General features: G+C 41.7%; 1 protein-coding gene across 3 annotated transcripts in view; it reads right to left on the bottom strand.

Moving 5' to 3' along the window:
* LOC144693286 (regulator of microtubule dynamics protein 3-like) overlaps positions 1 to 16,227 on the bottom strand; it is a 346,210-nt gene that overhangs the window by 304,490 nt on the left and 25,493 nt on the right. For all 3 annotated transcript variants that reach the window (XR_013579506.1, XM_078563027.1, XM_078563028.1), the window contains exon 3: positions 11,387 to 11,533. Coding sequence is in view for 2 of the 3 variants with exons in the window: in XM_078563027.1 (XP_078419153.1) it covers positions 11,387 to 11,533 (147 nt within the window). In the remaining variant the exon portion in view is untranslated. The remainder of the gene's footprint in view (positions 1 to 11,386; positions 11,534 to 16,227) is intronic.

The raw sequence follows: 16,227 nt of genomic DNA, 5'->3' as shown, positions 1-16,227 counted from the left end.
TGTCCAAATCACACTGAAGCATCTCTGCATCCTCTTCACAGCTCACCCTCCCACCCAGCTTTGTGTCATCTGCAAATTTGGAGTTATTACATTTAGTTCTCTCATCTAAATCATTAATATATATTGTCAATAGCTGGGGTCCCAGCACCAATCCTTGCGGTACCCCACTAGTCACTGCCTGCCATTTGGAAAAAGACCTGTTTATTCCTACTTTTTGTTTCCTATCTGCCAACCGGTTTTCTATTCATCTCAATACACTAACCCCAATCCCATACACTTTCATTTTACACGTTAATCTCTTATGTGGGACTTTGTCTAAAGCCTTCTGAAAGTCCAAATAAACCACATCCACTGGCTCCCCTCATCAACTCTACTAGTTACATCCTCAAAAAATTCCAGTAGATTTGTCAAGCATGATTTCCCTTTCGTAAATCTATGCTGACTCTGTCCGATTCTGCCAGTGTTTTCCAAGTGCTCGGCTATTAAATCTTTTATAATGGACTCTAGAATTTTCCCCACTACCGATGTCAGGCTGACTGGACTATAATTCCCTGTTTTCTCTCTACCTCCCTTTTTAAATAGTGCGGTTACATTAGCTGCCCTCCAATCTGTAGGAACTGTTCCAGAGTCTATAGAATATCAGAAGATGACCACCAATGCATCCACTATTTCTAGGGCCACTTCCTTAAGTCCTCTGGGATGTAGATTATCAGGCTCTGGGGATATATCGGCCTTCAATCCCATCAATTTCCTCAACACCACTTCCCTCTCACTAAACCCTGTGTTCCCCAACATTTCTGGTATGTTATTTGTGTCCTCCTTTGTGAAGACAGAACCAAAGTATGTATTTAGTTGGTCAGTCATTTCTTTGTTCCCCATTATAAATTCCCCTGTTTCTGACTGTAAGGGACCTACATTTGTCTTCACCAATCTTTTTCTCTTCACATACCTATAGAAACTTTTACAGTGAGTTTTTATGTCCCCTGTAAGCTTACTCTCGTTCTCTATTTTCCCCTTCTTAATCAATCCTTTGGTCCTTCTTTGCTTAATTCTAAACTACTCCCAATCCTCAGGTCTGTTGTTTTTTCTGGCCAATTTGTATCTCTGTTCCTTGGATCTAATACTATCTCTAATTTCCCTTATAAGCCATGGTTTGGCCACCTTTCCTGTTTTACTTTTGCGCCAGACATGAATAAACAACTGTTGCAGTTCACCCATGCGCTCTTTGAATGTTTGCAATTGCCTATCCACCTTTAAGTAACGTTTCCCAATCCATCATAACCAACTCACACCTTATACCATCGTAGTTTCCTTTATTAAGATTCAGGACCCTAGTCTCAGAATCAACTACGTCACTCTCCAACTTGATGAAGAATTCTATTATATTATGGTCGCTTAATCCCAAGGGGCCTCGCACAACTAGATTATTGGTTGGATCATTAACAATCTCAGGAACCCAGGCAAAGGGCTACAGATACACACTTTGTCAAAGCCAAAGTGGAGAGATGGGAGTCATGTGACATGACCCCCCCTAGCTAGGAGAACCAGTTATGCTGTCTTGCTGTACTGCAAAGCAGTGTACCATCTTCCATCTGCCAAGCAGCAGCTCAGAAAAGGGGCTCTGGCCAGGTTTGAATGTCTGCCCCCATCTATGCTGTTTCTGCTGGAACTACTGAACGTCTATACCATCGCCTACAAGACTAATTGATCTCTGTGTGCTTCTCTCATCATGGAAGTCAACTCTACTGGAAAAATGAAATATCCAGCATCAGTTCAGCCTGTCAACCTTTGTGAAGGAATTCACCTTTGGACTTTTGATTCTGGACTCTGTGCTCATGTAAAACAATAATTCTTTGCTCTATGGTCTTTGCCCTGTAAATCTTTCTTTCCTTATCCCCCGTTTATTGTATGAGTGCACGGGGGCTACATAGCAACACCCCATCCCAGTTTTGAGTGTGTGTCTGAGTTCACCCTATCTCAAGTTTGCTGCGGGATTATTATAGAAATTGGATCACACCAAAACTGAGGGGTTGGGAAATACGCCACTGCCTATAAAGGGAGAAATCAAAATCAAAACACCTTTCTGTTTACGGATGAGTGGTGAGAAGAGAAATCAGGGCTGTTTCAATTAAACACCCTCCTGTTTGTAACAGGCCCTATTTACGAGGTTGACGATAAGGCCAATCTTATAGCGCGTGGAACTGTAGGAATCTCAACACGTATATTGATCAGTGAAGGTAGGCTTGCGGTACACAGTAGTAGAGAACCCACTGGCAGATTTCTCAACTAGCACGTCGAGGAAAGGGAGCTCATTTGACTGCTCCATTTCAAAGGTGAATTCAAGCACGTGATGGAGTCCATTAAGGTGAATAAGGAAATTCTTACATGCAGCTGTGGATTGAATCAAAAGGTAGACATTTCACGCTGCTTTTGTTCAGTAGCAATGCAAGTGGTATTCTCCACTATGCTGTCGTCAAGCCAAAAAGACGTTTTGCCTATCACACAAATGAGTAATGTGGTATATGAATTTCAGTGCCGGTCTAATGCCAGGTATGTAGGCCGTACGTCCCAATGCTGGCGGATCATATCAAACAGCATGTCCCTTCAGCTGTTTGCAACAGGCAAAGTACTGATCGTACTCAACCAGCCCGTGCTTGAAAAACTCAAAATACAGTGTCCAACATTAGATGTGATTTCCTGATTGGACAGCACTTGCAAAACAATCATGACTGTGCTAAGAATTACACTGCCAGCCAATTTTGGATTATCGGTTGGACTCACATTGTGGCTCACTTACGCATGCTAGAAGCTACATATATTCACACACAGGGCCCTGACCTTTGCAGACAAATGGAGCATTGCACCTTTATCAACTAAACTTCACTCCACATGGCAATACCTTGGCCAGAGTTGACCCATGGCAATGCCTTGACCAAAGTCGACCTGCCTGGTTTGAATGTAAACAAAAGCTTCACAGTTAACTGTTCCCTGGTGCATTCTCCATGACAACGCTTCTATCAATAAGAGTCCACTTGGTAACCAATCAGCACTCTCTTCTTCTGAAGTATAAATTGTTGTTCCCTTTCCAATTGGTATTCTTGCATATCTGTCCTGATGATTACAAGACGAAAAAACTCCTCACAGCTTGCTTCCTCCTCTAGTTTTGCGTGGTCAGAAAACTTGGATATAGTGCACTTGGAATCCCTCATCCAAGTCATTGATATAAATTGTAAATAGCTGAGGCCCAAGCACTGATCCTTGTGGTACACCACTATTTACAGCCAAGCCAAAAATAACCTATTTATTTCTATTTTATTTTCTGTTAACCAGTTCTCAATCCATTCTAATATGTTATCCCTAATCCCATGACCCCTATTCATGTCTGGCACCTCAATAAATACTTTCTGAAAATCTACATATATTATACACATTGGTTTTCCCTCATCTGCCCTGTCAGTTACATCCTTAAAAAGCTCTAATAGATCTGCTAAACATGATTTCCCTTCTTAAAATCATATTTACTCTGCCTAATCAATATTATGGCCAGGAATTTTCTGTCGGCGTGCAGGGGCAGGCCTGGCATGCTGGAACGTAAAATGACGCGCAACGACATCAGGCGTGCATCCTGATGTTATCACTCTGTCTCGCGATGTTTCGTTCGGCAGGCACATGCCGGAGTCGGCTGCATGCCTGCCGATAACTGAGAGGCCTATTAAGGCCATTAATAAATTAATTAATGTCATTGTTTACACTGCCCGTCCAACCTTAAGGATGGCGGGCATGCGAAAAGGCCAAGCAGCCTTCATGTTTTTTAGGAAACCTCATCCACATGAGGTTTCCTAAAGCTTTTACTACATAAATAAAATTTTATATGAAAAATAAAAACATGTCCCATCTCATACCCCAAGCTTCTGGCACCACAAGCAGCCTGTCTGTACAGGAGGGGAGGAAGAGAGGAAGAGCAATAGTAAAAGGGGATTCTATATCAGGGGCACATATAGGCGCTACTGTGGCCATCAACCTGACTCCAGGATGGTGTGTTGCCTCCCTGGTGCCAAGGTCCAGGATGTCACTGAACAGCTGCAGGGCATCCTGAAGGGGAAGGGTGATAAGGCAGAGGTCATGGCACATGTTGGTACCAATGACATAGGTAGAAAGAGGGGTGAGGTCTTGCGTCAAGAATTCAGAGAGTTAGGCAGTAAACTAAAAAGCAAGACCTCTCGGGTTGTAATCTCTGGATTACTCCCAAAGCCACATGCTAGCGAGCTCAGAAATAGGAGAATAGCGCAGATGAATACGTGGCTTAAGAGTTGGTGCAGGAGGGAGGGTTTTAGATTCCTGGATCACTGGGACTGTTTCTGGGGAAGGTGGGACCTGTACAAGCGGGACAGTCTACATCTGAACCAGAGCGGGACTAACATCCTTGCGGGCAGGTTTGCTAGTGCTGTTGGGAGGAGTTTAAACTAATTCAGCAGGGGGAGGGGACACAGAATGTTAGCAGAATAGGGACACATCATAATACAGTAAAACAATAAAGTCAGAGGGAGTACAGCTGCATTAAGTTTCAAGGGTGTAAGGCAAGGCTGGGTGGTCTCGACTTTAATGCCAGGAGTATTACAGGTAAAACGGATGAGTTAAGGGTGAGGATTGACACGTGGAATTGTGATATTGTAGCCATCACTGAGACGTGGTTGACGGAGGGGCAGGATTGGCAGCTCAACATTCCGGGATATAGAATCTTCAGGCAAGACAGTGGAGGGGTAAAAGAGGAGGAGGCATTGCATTATTAGTTAAGGAGTCAGTTACTGCAGTAAGGAGAGATGATATCTTGGAGGGGGCATCGAATTAAGCTTTGTGGGTAGAGCTTAGGAATAAAAAAGCGGCAGCCACATTGTTAGGTGTTTATTATAGACCCCCAGATAGTCAGCGGGAAATTGAGGAGCAAATATGTGCACAATTTGTGGAGGTGTGTAAAAACAATAACAATAGGGTAATTATATTAGGTGATTTCAACTTTCCCCAACATTAATTGGGATAGACATAGTGTTAAGGGCTTGGATGGAGTGGATTTCTTGAAATGTGTACAGGAGAACTTTTTAGGTCAATATGTAGAGGGTCCAACAAGGGACGGCGCAGTGCTGGACCTAATTCTGGGGAATGAAGCCGGACAGGTGGCTGAGGTGGTGGTGGGGGAGCATTTTAGTGATAGCGACCACAACATGGTACAGTTTAAGCTTGTTATGGACAATGAAATAGACAAGTTGCAAAAAATTGTTTTGGATTGGGGGAGAGTGGATTTTAGTAAAATAAGGCAGGATTTGGCCAAGGTAGACTGGGAACAACTACTTGCGGGGAAAGCTACAGAGGAGCAGTGGGGGGCGTCCAAAAAGGAAATGGGGAGGGTACAGGCTCAACATGTTACTCCTTCCTATCACCCTAGAGGGAACAAGCCCAGAGAACCATGGATGACCAGAGATATTCAGGTTACAATGAGAAGGAAAAGAGAGGCTTTTAGCAGGTACAAGGCAAGCAAATCAGCGGAGACATTAGTGGAGTACAGAAAGTGCAGGGTGGAGCTTAAGAAAGCAATTAGGAGAGCAAAGAGGGTATATGAGAAAGCTTTGGCTGGTAAAAGTAGGGAAAATCCCAAGATATTCTATATGTATATAAATAGGGAGAGGATAACCAGGGAAAGAGTAGGGCCCATAAGGGACCAAGGGAGCAATCTATGGGTGGAACCAGAGGACATCGGTAGAGTGTTGAACGAATACTTGACATCCATCTTCACCGAAGAGAATGAGGATGAAGGTATCGAACTTGGGGAGAGAGACTGCAAGGTTCTTAAGCAAATTGATATAGGGAGTGACAAGGTATTGGAGGTGTTGGCAGGCTTAAAAGTGGACAAATCTCCAGGTCCGGATGATTTGTGTCCCAGACTGCTGAGGGAGGAGATCGCAGGGGCTCTGATCCAAATTTTTAATTCCTCTCTGGCCACGGGGGAGGTGCCAGAGGACTGGAGAACAACTAACGTGGTTCCGCTATTTAAGAAGGGTTCTAGAGATAAGCCAGGGAACTACAGGCAAGTGAGTCTCACGTCAGTGGTAGGGAAACGATTGGAGAAAATTCTGAAGGAGAGAATCTATCTCCACTTGGAGAGGCAAGGTTTGATCAGGGATAGTCAGCAATGGCTTTGTCAGAGAGAGGTCATGCCTAACAAATTTGATTAAACTTTTTGAGGAGGTGACCAGGTGTGTAGATGAGGGTAGTGCAGTTGATGTAGTTTATATGGATTTCAACAAAGCCTTTGACAAGGTCCCACATGGGAGACTTATAAAGAAGGCAAATGTACATGGGATACAGGGTAATTTGATAAGGTGGATTCAAAATTGGCTTAGTTGTAGGAGACAGAGGGTGATGACAGAAGGATGCTTTAGTGACTGGAAGCCAGTGTCCAGTGGCGTACCACAGGGATCTGTGCTGGGTCCCCTATTACTCGTCATTTATATAAACGACATAGATGACTATGTGGGGGGTAGGATTAGTAAGTTTGCAGATGACACAAAGATTGGCCGGGTGGTTAACAGAGAGGTTGAGTGTCTTGGGCTACAGGAAGATATAGACGGGATGGTCAAATGGGCAGATAAGTGGCAGGTGGAATTTAACCCTGAAAAGTGTCGGGTGATACACTTTGGAAGGAGTAATTTGACAAGGAAGTATTCAATGAATGGCATGACACTAGGAAGTTCTGAGGAACAAAGGGACCTTGGCGTGTGTATCCGTAGATCTCTGAAGGCGGAGGGAAATGTTAGTGGGGTGGTGAAAAAGGCATATGGGACACTTGCCTTTATCAATCGAGGCATAGATTTCACAAAAGTAGGCAGTCATGTTGGAGTTGTATAGAACCTTGGTGAGGCCACAGCTGGAGTACTGTATGCAATTCTGGTCGCCACATTATAGGAAGGATGTGATTGCACTGGAGGGGGTGCAGAGGAGATTCACCAAGATGTTGCCTGGGATGAAACATTTAAGTTATGAAGAGAGGCTGGGTAGACTTGGGTTGTTTTCGTTGGAGCAGAGAAGACTGAGGGGCGACCTCATCGAGGTGTACAAGATTATGAAGGGCATGGACAGGGTGGATAGGGAGCAGCTGTTCACCTTAGTTGAAGGGTCAGTCACAAGGGGGCATAAGTTCAAGGTGAGGGGCAGGAGGTTTAGGGGGGATGTGAGGAAAAACTTTTTTAACCAAAGGGTGGTGACGGTCTGGAATGCGCTGCCTGGGAGGGTGGTGGAGACGGGTTGCCTCATATCCTTTAAAAAGTACCTGGATGAGCATTTGGCACATCATAACATTCAAGGCTATGGGCCAAGTGCTGGTAAATGGGATTAGGTAGGTAGGTAGGTCAGGTGTTTCTCACGTGTTGGTGCAGACTCGATGGGCTGAAGGGCCTCTTCTGCACTCTGTGATTCATGTGACACAGTTGCATGAGGGGACATGTCTCATTAAATTTTTAATTTCTGTAAAAATGTTTTTACAAACCGCTTCAATCTCCCTGAGGCAGCTCTGTGCTTCAGGGAGACTGAAGTGCTCTTTCACGCGCATGCGCGAAAGAGCGCTGGCCCCAACTCTCCCTCCTGTTCCCGCCTGCACAGGTAGCTACCACTTGTGTATTACACTGGGCGGGCCTTAATTGGTTAAGCTCCCACCCGACGCGGGAAAAATTCTGGCCTATGATTTTCTAACTGCCCTGTTACCATGATCCTAATAATATATTCCAACATTTTCCCTATTTCTGGTATCAGACAAACTGGTCTCTGGTTCCCTGCTTTCTCTCTCCCTCCTTTCCTGAATGACAGGGTTACATTTTCTGCCTTCCGATCCATGGTATTGGAAGATTAAAACCAATCATGCCAGAAATAAGATGTGCTAAAGACCGAGTGTTTAACGAACAGAGGTTTGTCAGATGGTACTCGTCACCTTGAATTTCATGATTTATCTCAAACTTTGAAACCATTATCTCAAACTTTGAAACCAATATTTTTTCTACCTGCCTCAGATCCTTTGGCAGAATTCACATTGTAAATAATGGGCCTGAACTTCCTTGGCCTGTCAGTGTCAGATTGCTACTCCGTATCCAATTTCTTACTTGAATTTCTTTCCAGCCTGTCTTGCCTGACTTTCTGACTCAGGCCGGGCGAGATCCAGGCAGCACAGTATGTCCCCTGGGCCTAATGTCGAAGTACAGCGGAGTTGAAGGTGAGGCCACACCCCCTTTTTTACAGCACTGGGTGGGTGGTGTGGTGAGACTCTAGCCTAGCTGGGGGAATCCCATAGAGGGATAGTTGGAGGAGTAGTTTTACTCCTTCTAACTTTTTCTGGGTAACTATTGGTGTAAGCCAGTCGGAACCATCCGAAGTTTGCGATTTAAATTGCATTTTCGAATGGTTCCCAGTGCAGGGCAATTGCCCAGGGATAGTTTACACTTCTCCGCAAGCTTTACCTAGGAACATCCAACGGCGATTCCCCAGTACATCCTTGGGGTACCCGCCCAATACGACGCTGGGGACCTCAGAAGTTATGGCCCATTATGTTTAATATTTATGACAGCAAAAGAAAAACAGGACTTTACAAATTCAAGATATCTGGCAAAATAGCAGGACATTACTATGCTCACAAATCATATCGTAAGCAAACTTTGATACATTACACTCGATCCCCTCAGTCATTGGTATCAACTGCAAATAGCTCTTGCCTAAGCACTGATTCTTGCAGGACTCCGCTAATTACAACAAAATATTGCCTCTCTTTCTTATGCTTAGATGTATAGCAATAAAAGAACAGAATAGATATCCCTGATACACTACATACTATTTGGAAAAATAGAGAATAAAAATTGTGACATGGACTAAGCACTGAACAAAACAGGAACTCTGAAAATCTTTCAACTGCATTGGTTGATTACCAAGAGTCAAAGTTTACAGCTCAAAGGGACAGAAGGAGATTAATCAAACCCATTGTGTAGCAGATCTTTGCTAGAGCAATCCAAAATTATTCCCAATTTCCTGCTCTTTTTCCATAGCCTGGATCAATTTCTGCATCAAAGGTTGATCTATTTTCTCCTTAATGGATCTCTATGCCACAGTGCTGCCTCAACTGTGGCATTGCAATCCATGTTCAACAACCTTCTGGGCAAAGAAATTTCTCTTAACCTCATTCACACTGAAAACTTTAAATCGATGACCTTTTGCCACTGACTCCTCAATCAGGGGAAATAGCCTTTCCCTTCAGTTACCGTATCGAAATGTTTCATAATTTTTAAAAAATGAATCCCTTCTTAGGCTTCTTTCTGTGAAAAACAAATGAAAAATTTATAGTTTAATGGTTCCAGCATTAAAATAGATTAATTGATAACATCCTTTAATGTTCTTTAGTGGCGATTGTGTGAAACTTATTTAAGACACAACCAGGCATTAATTCTCATCCTGTTTTTCAGAGTTGAAGAAGATCCTTTCAATTTTTAGATTTTGAAACAATTTTTTAAAATACAGATTTCCTGCTTTCACAACCTGATGTAAGCAAACTATTATCCAAAGCTAATAAAAAAATTAAGTGTTTAGAAATAGAAGGCTGGGCTACATGAACAGTTTCCTATGGGTAAAGGTACAGGAAAATTCATCCATTCACTTTCGTTCACTGTTTCCTATAAACAGAGCAGCAAAACAAACCATTACATCTGCAAAACTGGATGGACAACAAAGAGATAAGTGAACAGGATAATATACGCACTGATGAGAGTCAGCCATCGATGCCAATGAAAAGGTGGAAGAGCCCCCTAGGGTGCAATTTCTTTTGCCCTCTTCATGCTGCAGGGCACGATTGTTTCTGTATATTACTTATTATTCCATTTTTTAACCTTGTGTTGGTACAAATGTACCGTTGCTGCGCCCAGAATCAGCATTAAATTACTTACTTGTATTGCATATTGCTCCTCAATCAATTGCAAAATTTTGTTGTAAAGGTACAACAGAGACAATTCTCAATGTTCTTGCAGTAATGCAGGGAAGCAAGGAACTAAAGATAGCAATCAACGCCTGCGATAATCAGTTAACCAAAGCCAAAGTTTAACATAGAAATAAATAGCTGGAACTATTTCAAGGTTCAAAGAAATTAAGTCTTTGAACTTAATTTCAAGTTAATTTCTAGATTTAGGCTTTACACTTGTTCATCATGGTATTCTCTGAATCTCTCAGTTTCCTCAATTACACTGCAGCCTGTAAGTTGTTAATAGGAATCCATTCTTATCGTTTGATATTTCTCAAATAGGCAAAATTAAGGGATTAAGGGTTGATTTTCAATTTACCGCCTGGGCATAAAACTAATACTATGGACCAGCCACATGTTATGGAAACTGTACAATTTGCATTTCCATTGATCTCAACAGTTACTCTAAATGGTGGCTGGTCTAAAATGCTGTGGCTTTTTGCAGGTGCTGGCCGGAGCAACATCCGGTGACAAGCACAATTGAAAAGACAGGGAAATGATCCTGTTTAAATAAATACAATTTAACCTCATTCTGCCACCCAATGCCAGGCAATCAGTTATTATTATTTATATTACTTCACAACTGAAATATTGTCCTATTATAATATTGGACAGATCAATAGTCTGAAGTTCACATGGGTGCACCATGGTGGGTAATTTAAACTACTAATCTCCTAGGTTGCTGGAGGCAGAGCTCAGGATAGGATGGCGTGATTCCTGTAGACTCCAGTTATCCCAGGAGGGTTTGGGAACCTTCTTTAACATGCTGCCAAACCTGTTGAGTGTCTGCCAGCATTTTCTGTTTTTATTTCAGATTTCCAGTATCTGTAGTTTTTTGCTTTTGTTTTAGTATTCAAAACATTATCAGTTAGGAAAAGATATCCATTGTAAGAATTTTTTGTAAGTTCGTCAATGGAGTTATTCCTGGAGCTCTGCGCAGCTCCCTTACTATCACAGCTTTCTTTCTGTGTCAGTGATATGACATTTTCCTGGCAATGGAAGGGGTAAAAGCAGAAAAGGATTCCAAATTTAAATGGCGATGTTTCTTGAAATCTGAGTCATTTGTAATACGATTAAACCTTCTACATGGCAAAATTACTACTTTGACAATCCATCTATAGGCCATAAGCGCAAGTCTAAAGCACAAATATCCCACTGATGATGAGATCGAAGTTAAAAATGTGATTGACATAAGTAGTATATCGGAAACCTTCAAAATTCATTACAGACATGGCCAAAACTACATTATTCAGTAATTTTTCATTTCTCAGAGCTTTGTACAGATATAGCATGCAAAAATATGGTGCTATCTTATGATCACTATTTAGCACAGCATGCTCTACTTACCCTCCTTCGCTCTCTGTTTCAGCGCTACACTTATTCCCAGTGCTGGCTGCGAAATAGATGGAGTTTGATTCAGCAGAATTACTTCTTTCTCTGGAAAATCCTAGTTTCTTCTTTCTTGATGTTTTTTGGCATTGCTCTAAACTTGACCTTTGTTAAAGAAAATATAACTTAGTACATTCTTATTTTCTCACATTACAATCCAAAATAATGAGCAAATGGTATAAGTAGAGCCAACCCCTTCCTATCTAACATAGCAAAATGGGACAGTGGTAGCTCTTAGCTTCTTAAGAAGGACTGAGTTGTTCTTTAGCAGCAAAAAAATTCTGTAATGCAAACTTCGTAGGAACAGTTTGATAGAATGAAGCTTCAGCATTTCAAAGTTGAATTTTCTTATTTAAATACAACTCTAAGCCAAGGAAAGTTAGTCAAACAATGTTAAAATGTATTTCAGGAGTATCTAAAATGATTAAAGCATGTTCCTGTCAAGCTTTATCAACCGCGTCTTAAACACTCTAAAATGATCAGTGTGACACAGAGAAGGTTTTGGCAACCTCCAAGCTCCGCTCTCAATTTTCCTTTACTAGTATGTTGCCAATCCCTATTGTGCCTGCTAAAGAGTAAAAATTTCTAATGGCTGCCTTCATGGCCCAGGAAAAGTCCCAGTTTCAGCCAAAGAAAAGGAATATACCTCCATAACAGATGCTGTTGAAAGTACTGTGCAAATCTTATTCATGACACCTTCAACATAAAATAGGTTCTTTCATGGGATGTGAGTATCACATGCAAGGCCAGCATTTGTTGCCCATCCCTTATTGCCTTTGAATTGAGTGGCTTGGTAGGCCATTTCAGAGGGCAGTTAAGAGTCATCCACATTGAGTCTGGAGTCACATATAGACCAGATTAGGTAAGGGCAACAGATTTCCAGATAGGTTTTTACAGCAATTAATAGTAGTCTCCTGTTCACCATTACTGAGACTAGCTTTCAATTCCAGACTCCATTAATTAATTGAATTTAAATTCCAAAAACTGCCATGGGGGCTTTGAACCCGTGTCCCCAGAGCATTAGCCTGGGCCTCTAGGTTACTGGTCAGTGACATTACCACAATGCCATCACTCCCCTTACCTAAAGTCACCAATAAATATAGAAAGTACCAATGGGTCAAAAGTATTCATGAAAGAGTTTTAAATATACTCCATATTGAAACATGTTTGTTCTGAGAAATTTGGTAAAAACTTATATGTGCCACAAGTATAGCATTATGTACAAAGTATCAAGTACATTGGTTTATTAAAAAAAACTTAATACAAAGCACCAGAATGAATTGGATACGAGGCACAAGATCTTACAACTTGGCTGGGGAATACATTATTATTTGGGATCGGACAGAATAAAGAACAACTTCTGTGGCTGAAAAAAATATTTTGAGGTCCAAAATAACGCAAATGTTTAGCTTTTACTCATTGAACCATTTCCTTTAATGTGAACAACGTTCATAAATTGGAAAACATTCTTAAAAAAGAACAAGTGATTAATCAGAGATTTTCAGTACATTCAAAATCTTAAGATTGTATGTACATGGCTAGGCTATTATCTGTTGAAAGTGGGAGGGTTGGGTGTTGGTAGAAAGAGAGTTTACAACTTAAAACATCTAGATTTACATAGTATTCTGCCACAATCAAGTGAAAAAACAATCCTGGCAACTCTTGACAGCAATAACTGATCTCAGCAATCCAACATCAACTTGAAAATTAATTTTGTCTGCAGTTGGATTTATAACTTGGACATCAATATTAGATAAGTGATAGGAGCAATATCTTAAGCAATTATTATCATCTAAGTTACATAGCACAGCCCTGCTTGGAACACTTTCCCCTACTCTTTCCAGGCAGATCCCAAAGTGCCTAAACTCTTAACTTCCACAATCTGGATACAATGTCCAGATTAAAACTCCTGGGAGGCCAAATCTGGATTCAATCTGAAAACAGCAGCTGCACAAAACAGAAGCCAACAGAATCCTTCCACCTGAGTTAGCTATTGAAAGGGTAGGAAATCAACCAAGAAAATGTTTCACTTAAAATTACCAACCTAATGATGCCCACATCCCATTCATTTATTTGAATGTTGTGCTAAATAATCCAAATAATAGTGGTGATGTTGGGAATTAATACAACCAAAAAAATCTAACAACGAGTGAGCATTTTTTGTCGTAACCTTCAATATTGCACAAAATATCCTGCCTATATAATCTCTTTGAAAAGTATTTCTTACTCAAGTTCAAACATAGTAACTAGAGTTTTGAACAGAGCCTTCAGCTTTGCTGTATTTTCAAAATGGATGCTGAATAATTATTTTTCTTTACCACGTAACAGGTGTTTCTCCGAAAATTGCGAGGAGCAAAGTGCTGGGAGCTGTGGCTGAGCAAGGAAATGTTACATCTAAATATCCATTCCTAAGAAACAGGACAAAATGCATTCATAGAGGTCACAGATTAGTACAGCACAGAAGGAGGTCAGATGGTCCTTCAAGTATTTATCCAACTCCCTTTTGAAGGTTACTATTGAATCGGTATCCACTACAATAGGCAATGCATTCCAAATCCTAATCACTCATTGTGTAAAGGTTTTTCCTCATAAATGCTCTCATTCTTTTGCCAATCAGCTTAAATCTGTGCCCTCTAGTTATTGACCCTTCAGTCAAAAGAAACAGCTTCACTTTATTTACTCTATTCAATCCCTTCATGATTTTAAACACCTCTATAAAATCTCCTCCTAGCCTTCTCTGCTCTACAACTCCAGCTTATCCAGTAACTGTAATTCCTCATCCCTAAAACCAATCCTGTAATTTTTTTTGCACCCTCTCCAAAACCTTCATGTCCTTCCTGAAGTGTGATGTCCAGAATTGGACACATTAATCCAGCTTGGATTTACTGATGTAAATCTAGATGTTCTAAATTGTAAACTCTCTTTCTACCAACACCCAACCCTCCCACTTTCAACAGACAATAGCCTAGCCATGTACATACAAGTGTTTTATATAGGTTTAACATAACTTCTGACTTATGTATTCTATGCCCTTAAGCCCAGGATCAATGTTGTCACTTAACTGTACGTGTGCACGGCCACACATCAGACTGAAAGGTACTGTGCAGCTTTGTTCTGTGTTAAAGGTATCGTGCATTGAGAAAAATTGGTCACGCCCAATAACACAGTTTTACAGGGAACATTGCCCAAGATACCATATGCTTATTAACTACATTGTTAAGCAGTCCTCCCATCTTCAAAGGTTTGTGCACAAACACTTAAAATTAGCATGTGTTGTCTCTCCTCCTCTCACTTTTCTATGTTGAATTTCTCCTGCCATGTGTCCACCCATTCCACCTGCCTGTTTATGCCTTCATGAAGTCTATTACTATCTCCCTCACTGTTTATTAAACTCCAAAGTTTAGGTATCATCTGAAAATTTGTGCCTTGTATCTCCTGAGACCAAGTCATGAATGTATATCAAAAACAGCAATGGCTCTAGTACTGAACCTTGGGGTACTCCACTATTACCTCCCTCCAGGCTGAAAATCAGCAATTCGCCACAGCTTTGTTTTCTGTCCCTTAGCTTATTTTGTATTCACGCTGTCACTGCCCATTTAATCCCATGTGCTTCAATTTTGCTAACAAGCCTAATGTATGGAACTTCATCAAACATCTTCTGAAAGTCCATATACACATTGTTATGATCCTGGACCAGAACCCCAAGTTTCTGGGATGATCCGGTCAGGGACCAGTAAATTTTGTTTAAAGTAGACAAAGTTTTAGATCCCAAGTATTTACTAAGAGAATAAAGCCACAAGGTTCTCCACGGTTTAAAATAAAAACAAAATAAACTTTACTATATGAAGTGAGAAAAGTAAAACAATTTAAGATATCTATCTTATATCTAGCATTCAGAATTAACTTGAGGTACATGTGAATTAACAGGCAAACTGGGGTCGAACACACCACCTCACGCAATAAATGGCAGGTGCTATGAAGGCAGATCCCACAGATTTTTCAGCAACCCACCCAGACTTCAATGTTCACTGTGAGTCACACAATCTCATTAAAGCTCTGGGCGGAATCATCCCAAATTTGCAGTAAGTGCGGTAGCAGTCAGGAAAAGGACATTTTACCCACCAGCTGCAAAGGCGGCTTTTCACACCGCATCATCCCAATCCAGCCTTATTAATCATGCATTCCCGTGAAACATGGCATTTCAATGGTGGGCGGGCTCCAATTCGCCCACCATGGCATCACCTCACTGCTTCACTGTGCTGGGCGCCACGTTTAAAGTGCAGCCACATGCACACCTCTCAGTGCTTCCAGCCCAGGGCTACTGCAAAGAAGACTTGTCCCCGAAAGGCAAGAAGACTTCAGTCCCCCAGTTTAGTGACACGTCCCTCGAGTGTCTTTTGTATGCCGTGGAAGCCTGCCGTGATGTCTTCTACCCTCGCTCTGGCCGGAGGAAGGGCAGCAACATTACCACTCCAGCTTGGCAGGCAATGGCAGTGGTGACCTATGCCAATGCTACACAGAAGAGGTTGTCCATCCAATGCAGATAAAGGATGAATGATCTCACCCATGCCGCCAGGTAAAGCAATCATTTCATCACTCGAAACTCATCCACTCAAGCACATCACACATTCACTGGCATCTCACTCACTGCTAGCTCAATAGACACCACCACTCTCTCTCACACACCCTCACATCTGGCCTGATCTCCTCTGAAGACTGCCTCCTCAGCCCTCACCATCTTGAGGCCACATGCACAGATTAACTTGTGCCTCCACACACCCTGGGTGCCCTTCCCAAGC

This window comes from Cetorhinus maximus, chromosome 18 (assembly GCF_964194155.1).
Source record: "Cetorhinus maximus chromosome 18, sCetMax3.hap1.1, whole genome shotgun sequence".
In the NCBI taxonomy this organism is placed as follows: Eukaryota; Metazoa; Chordata; class Chondrichthyes; order Lamniformes; family Cetorhinidae; genus Cetorhinus; species Cetorhinus maximus.
Note: the sequence above shows the minus strand (reverse complement) of the source record. Positions and strands in the feature narration are given on the sequence as shown.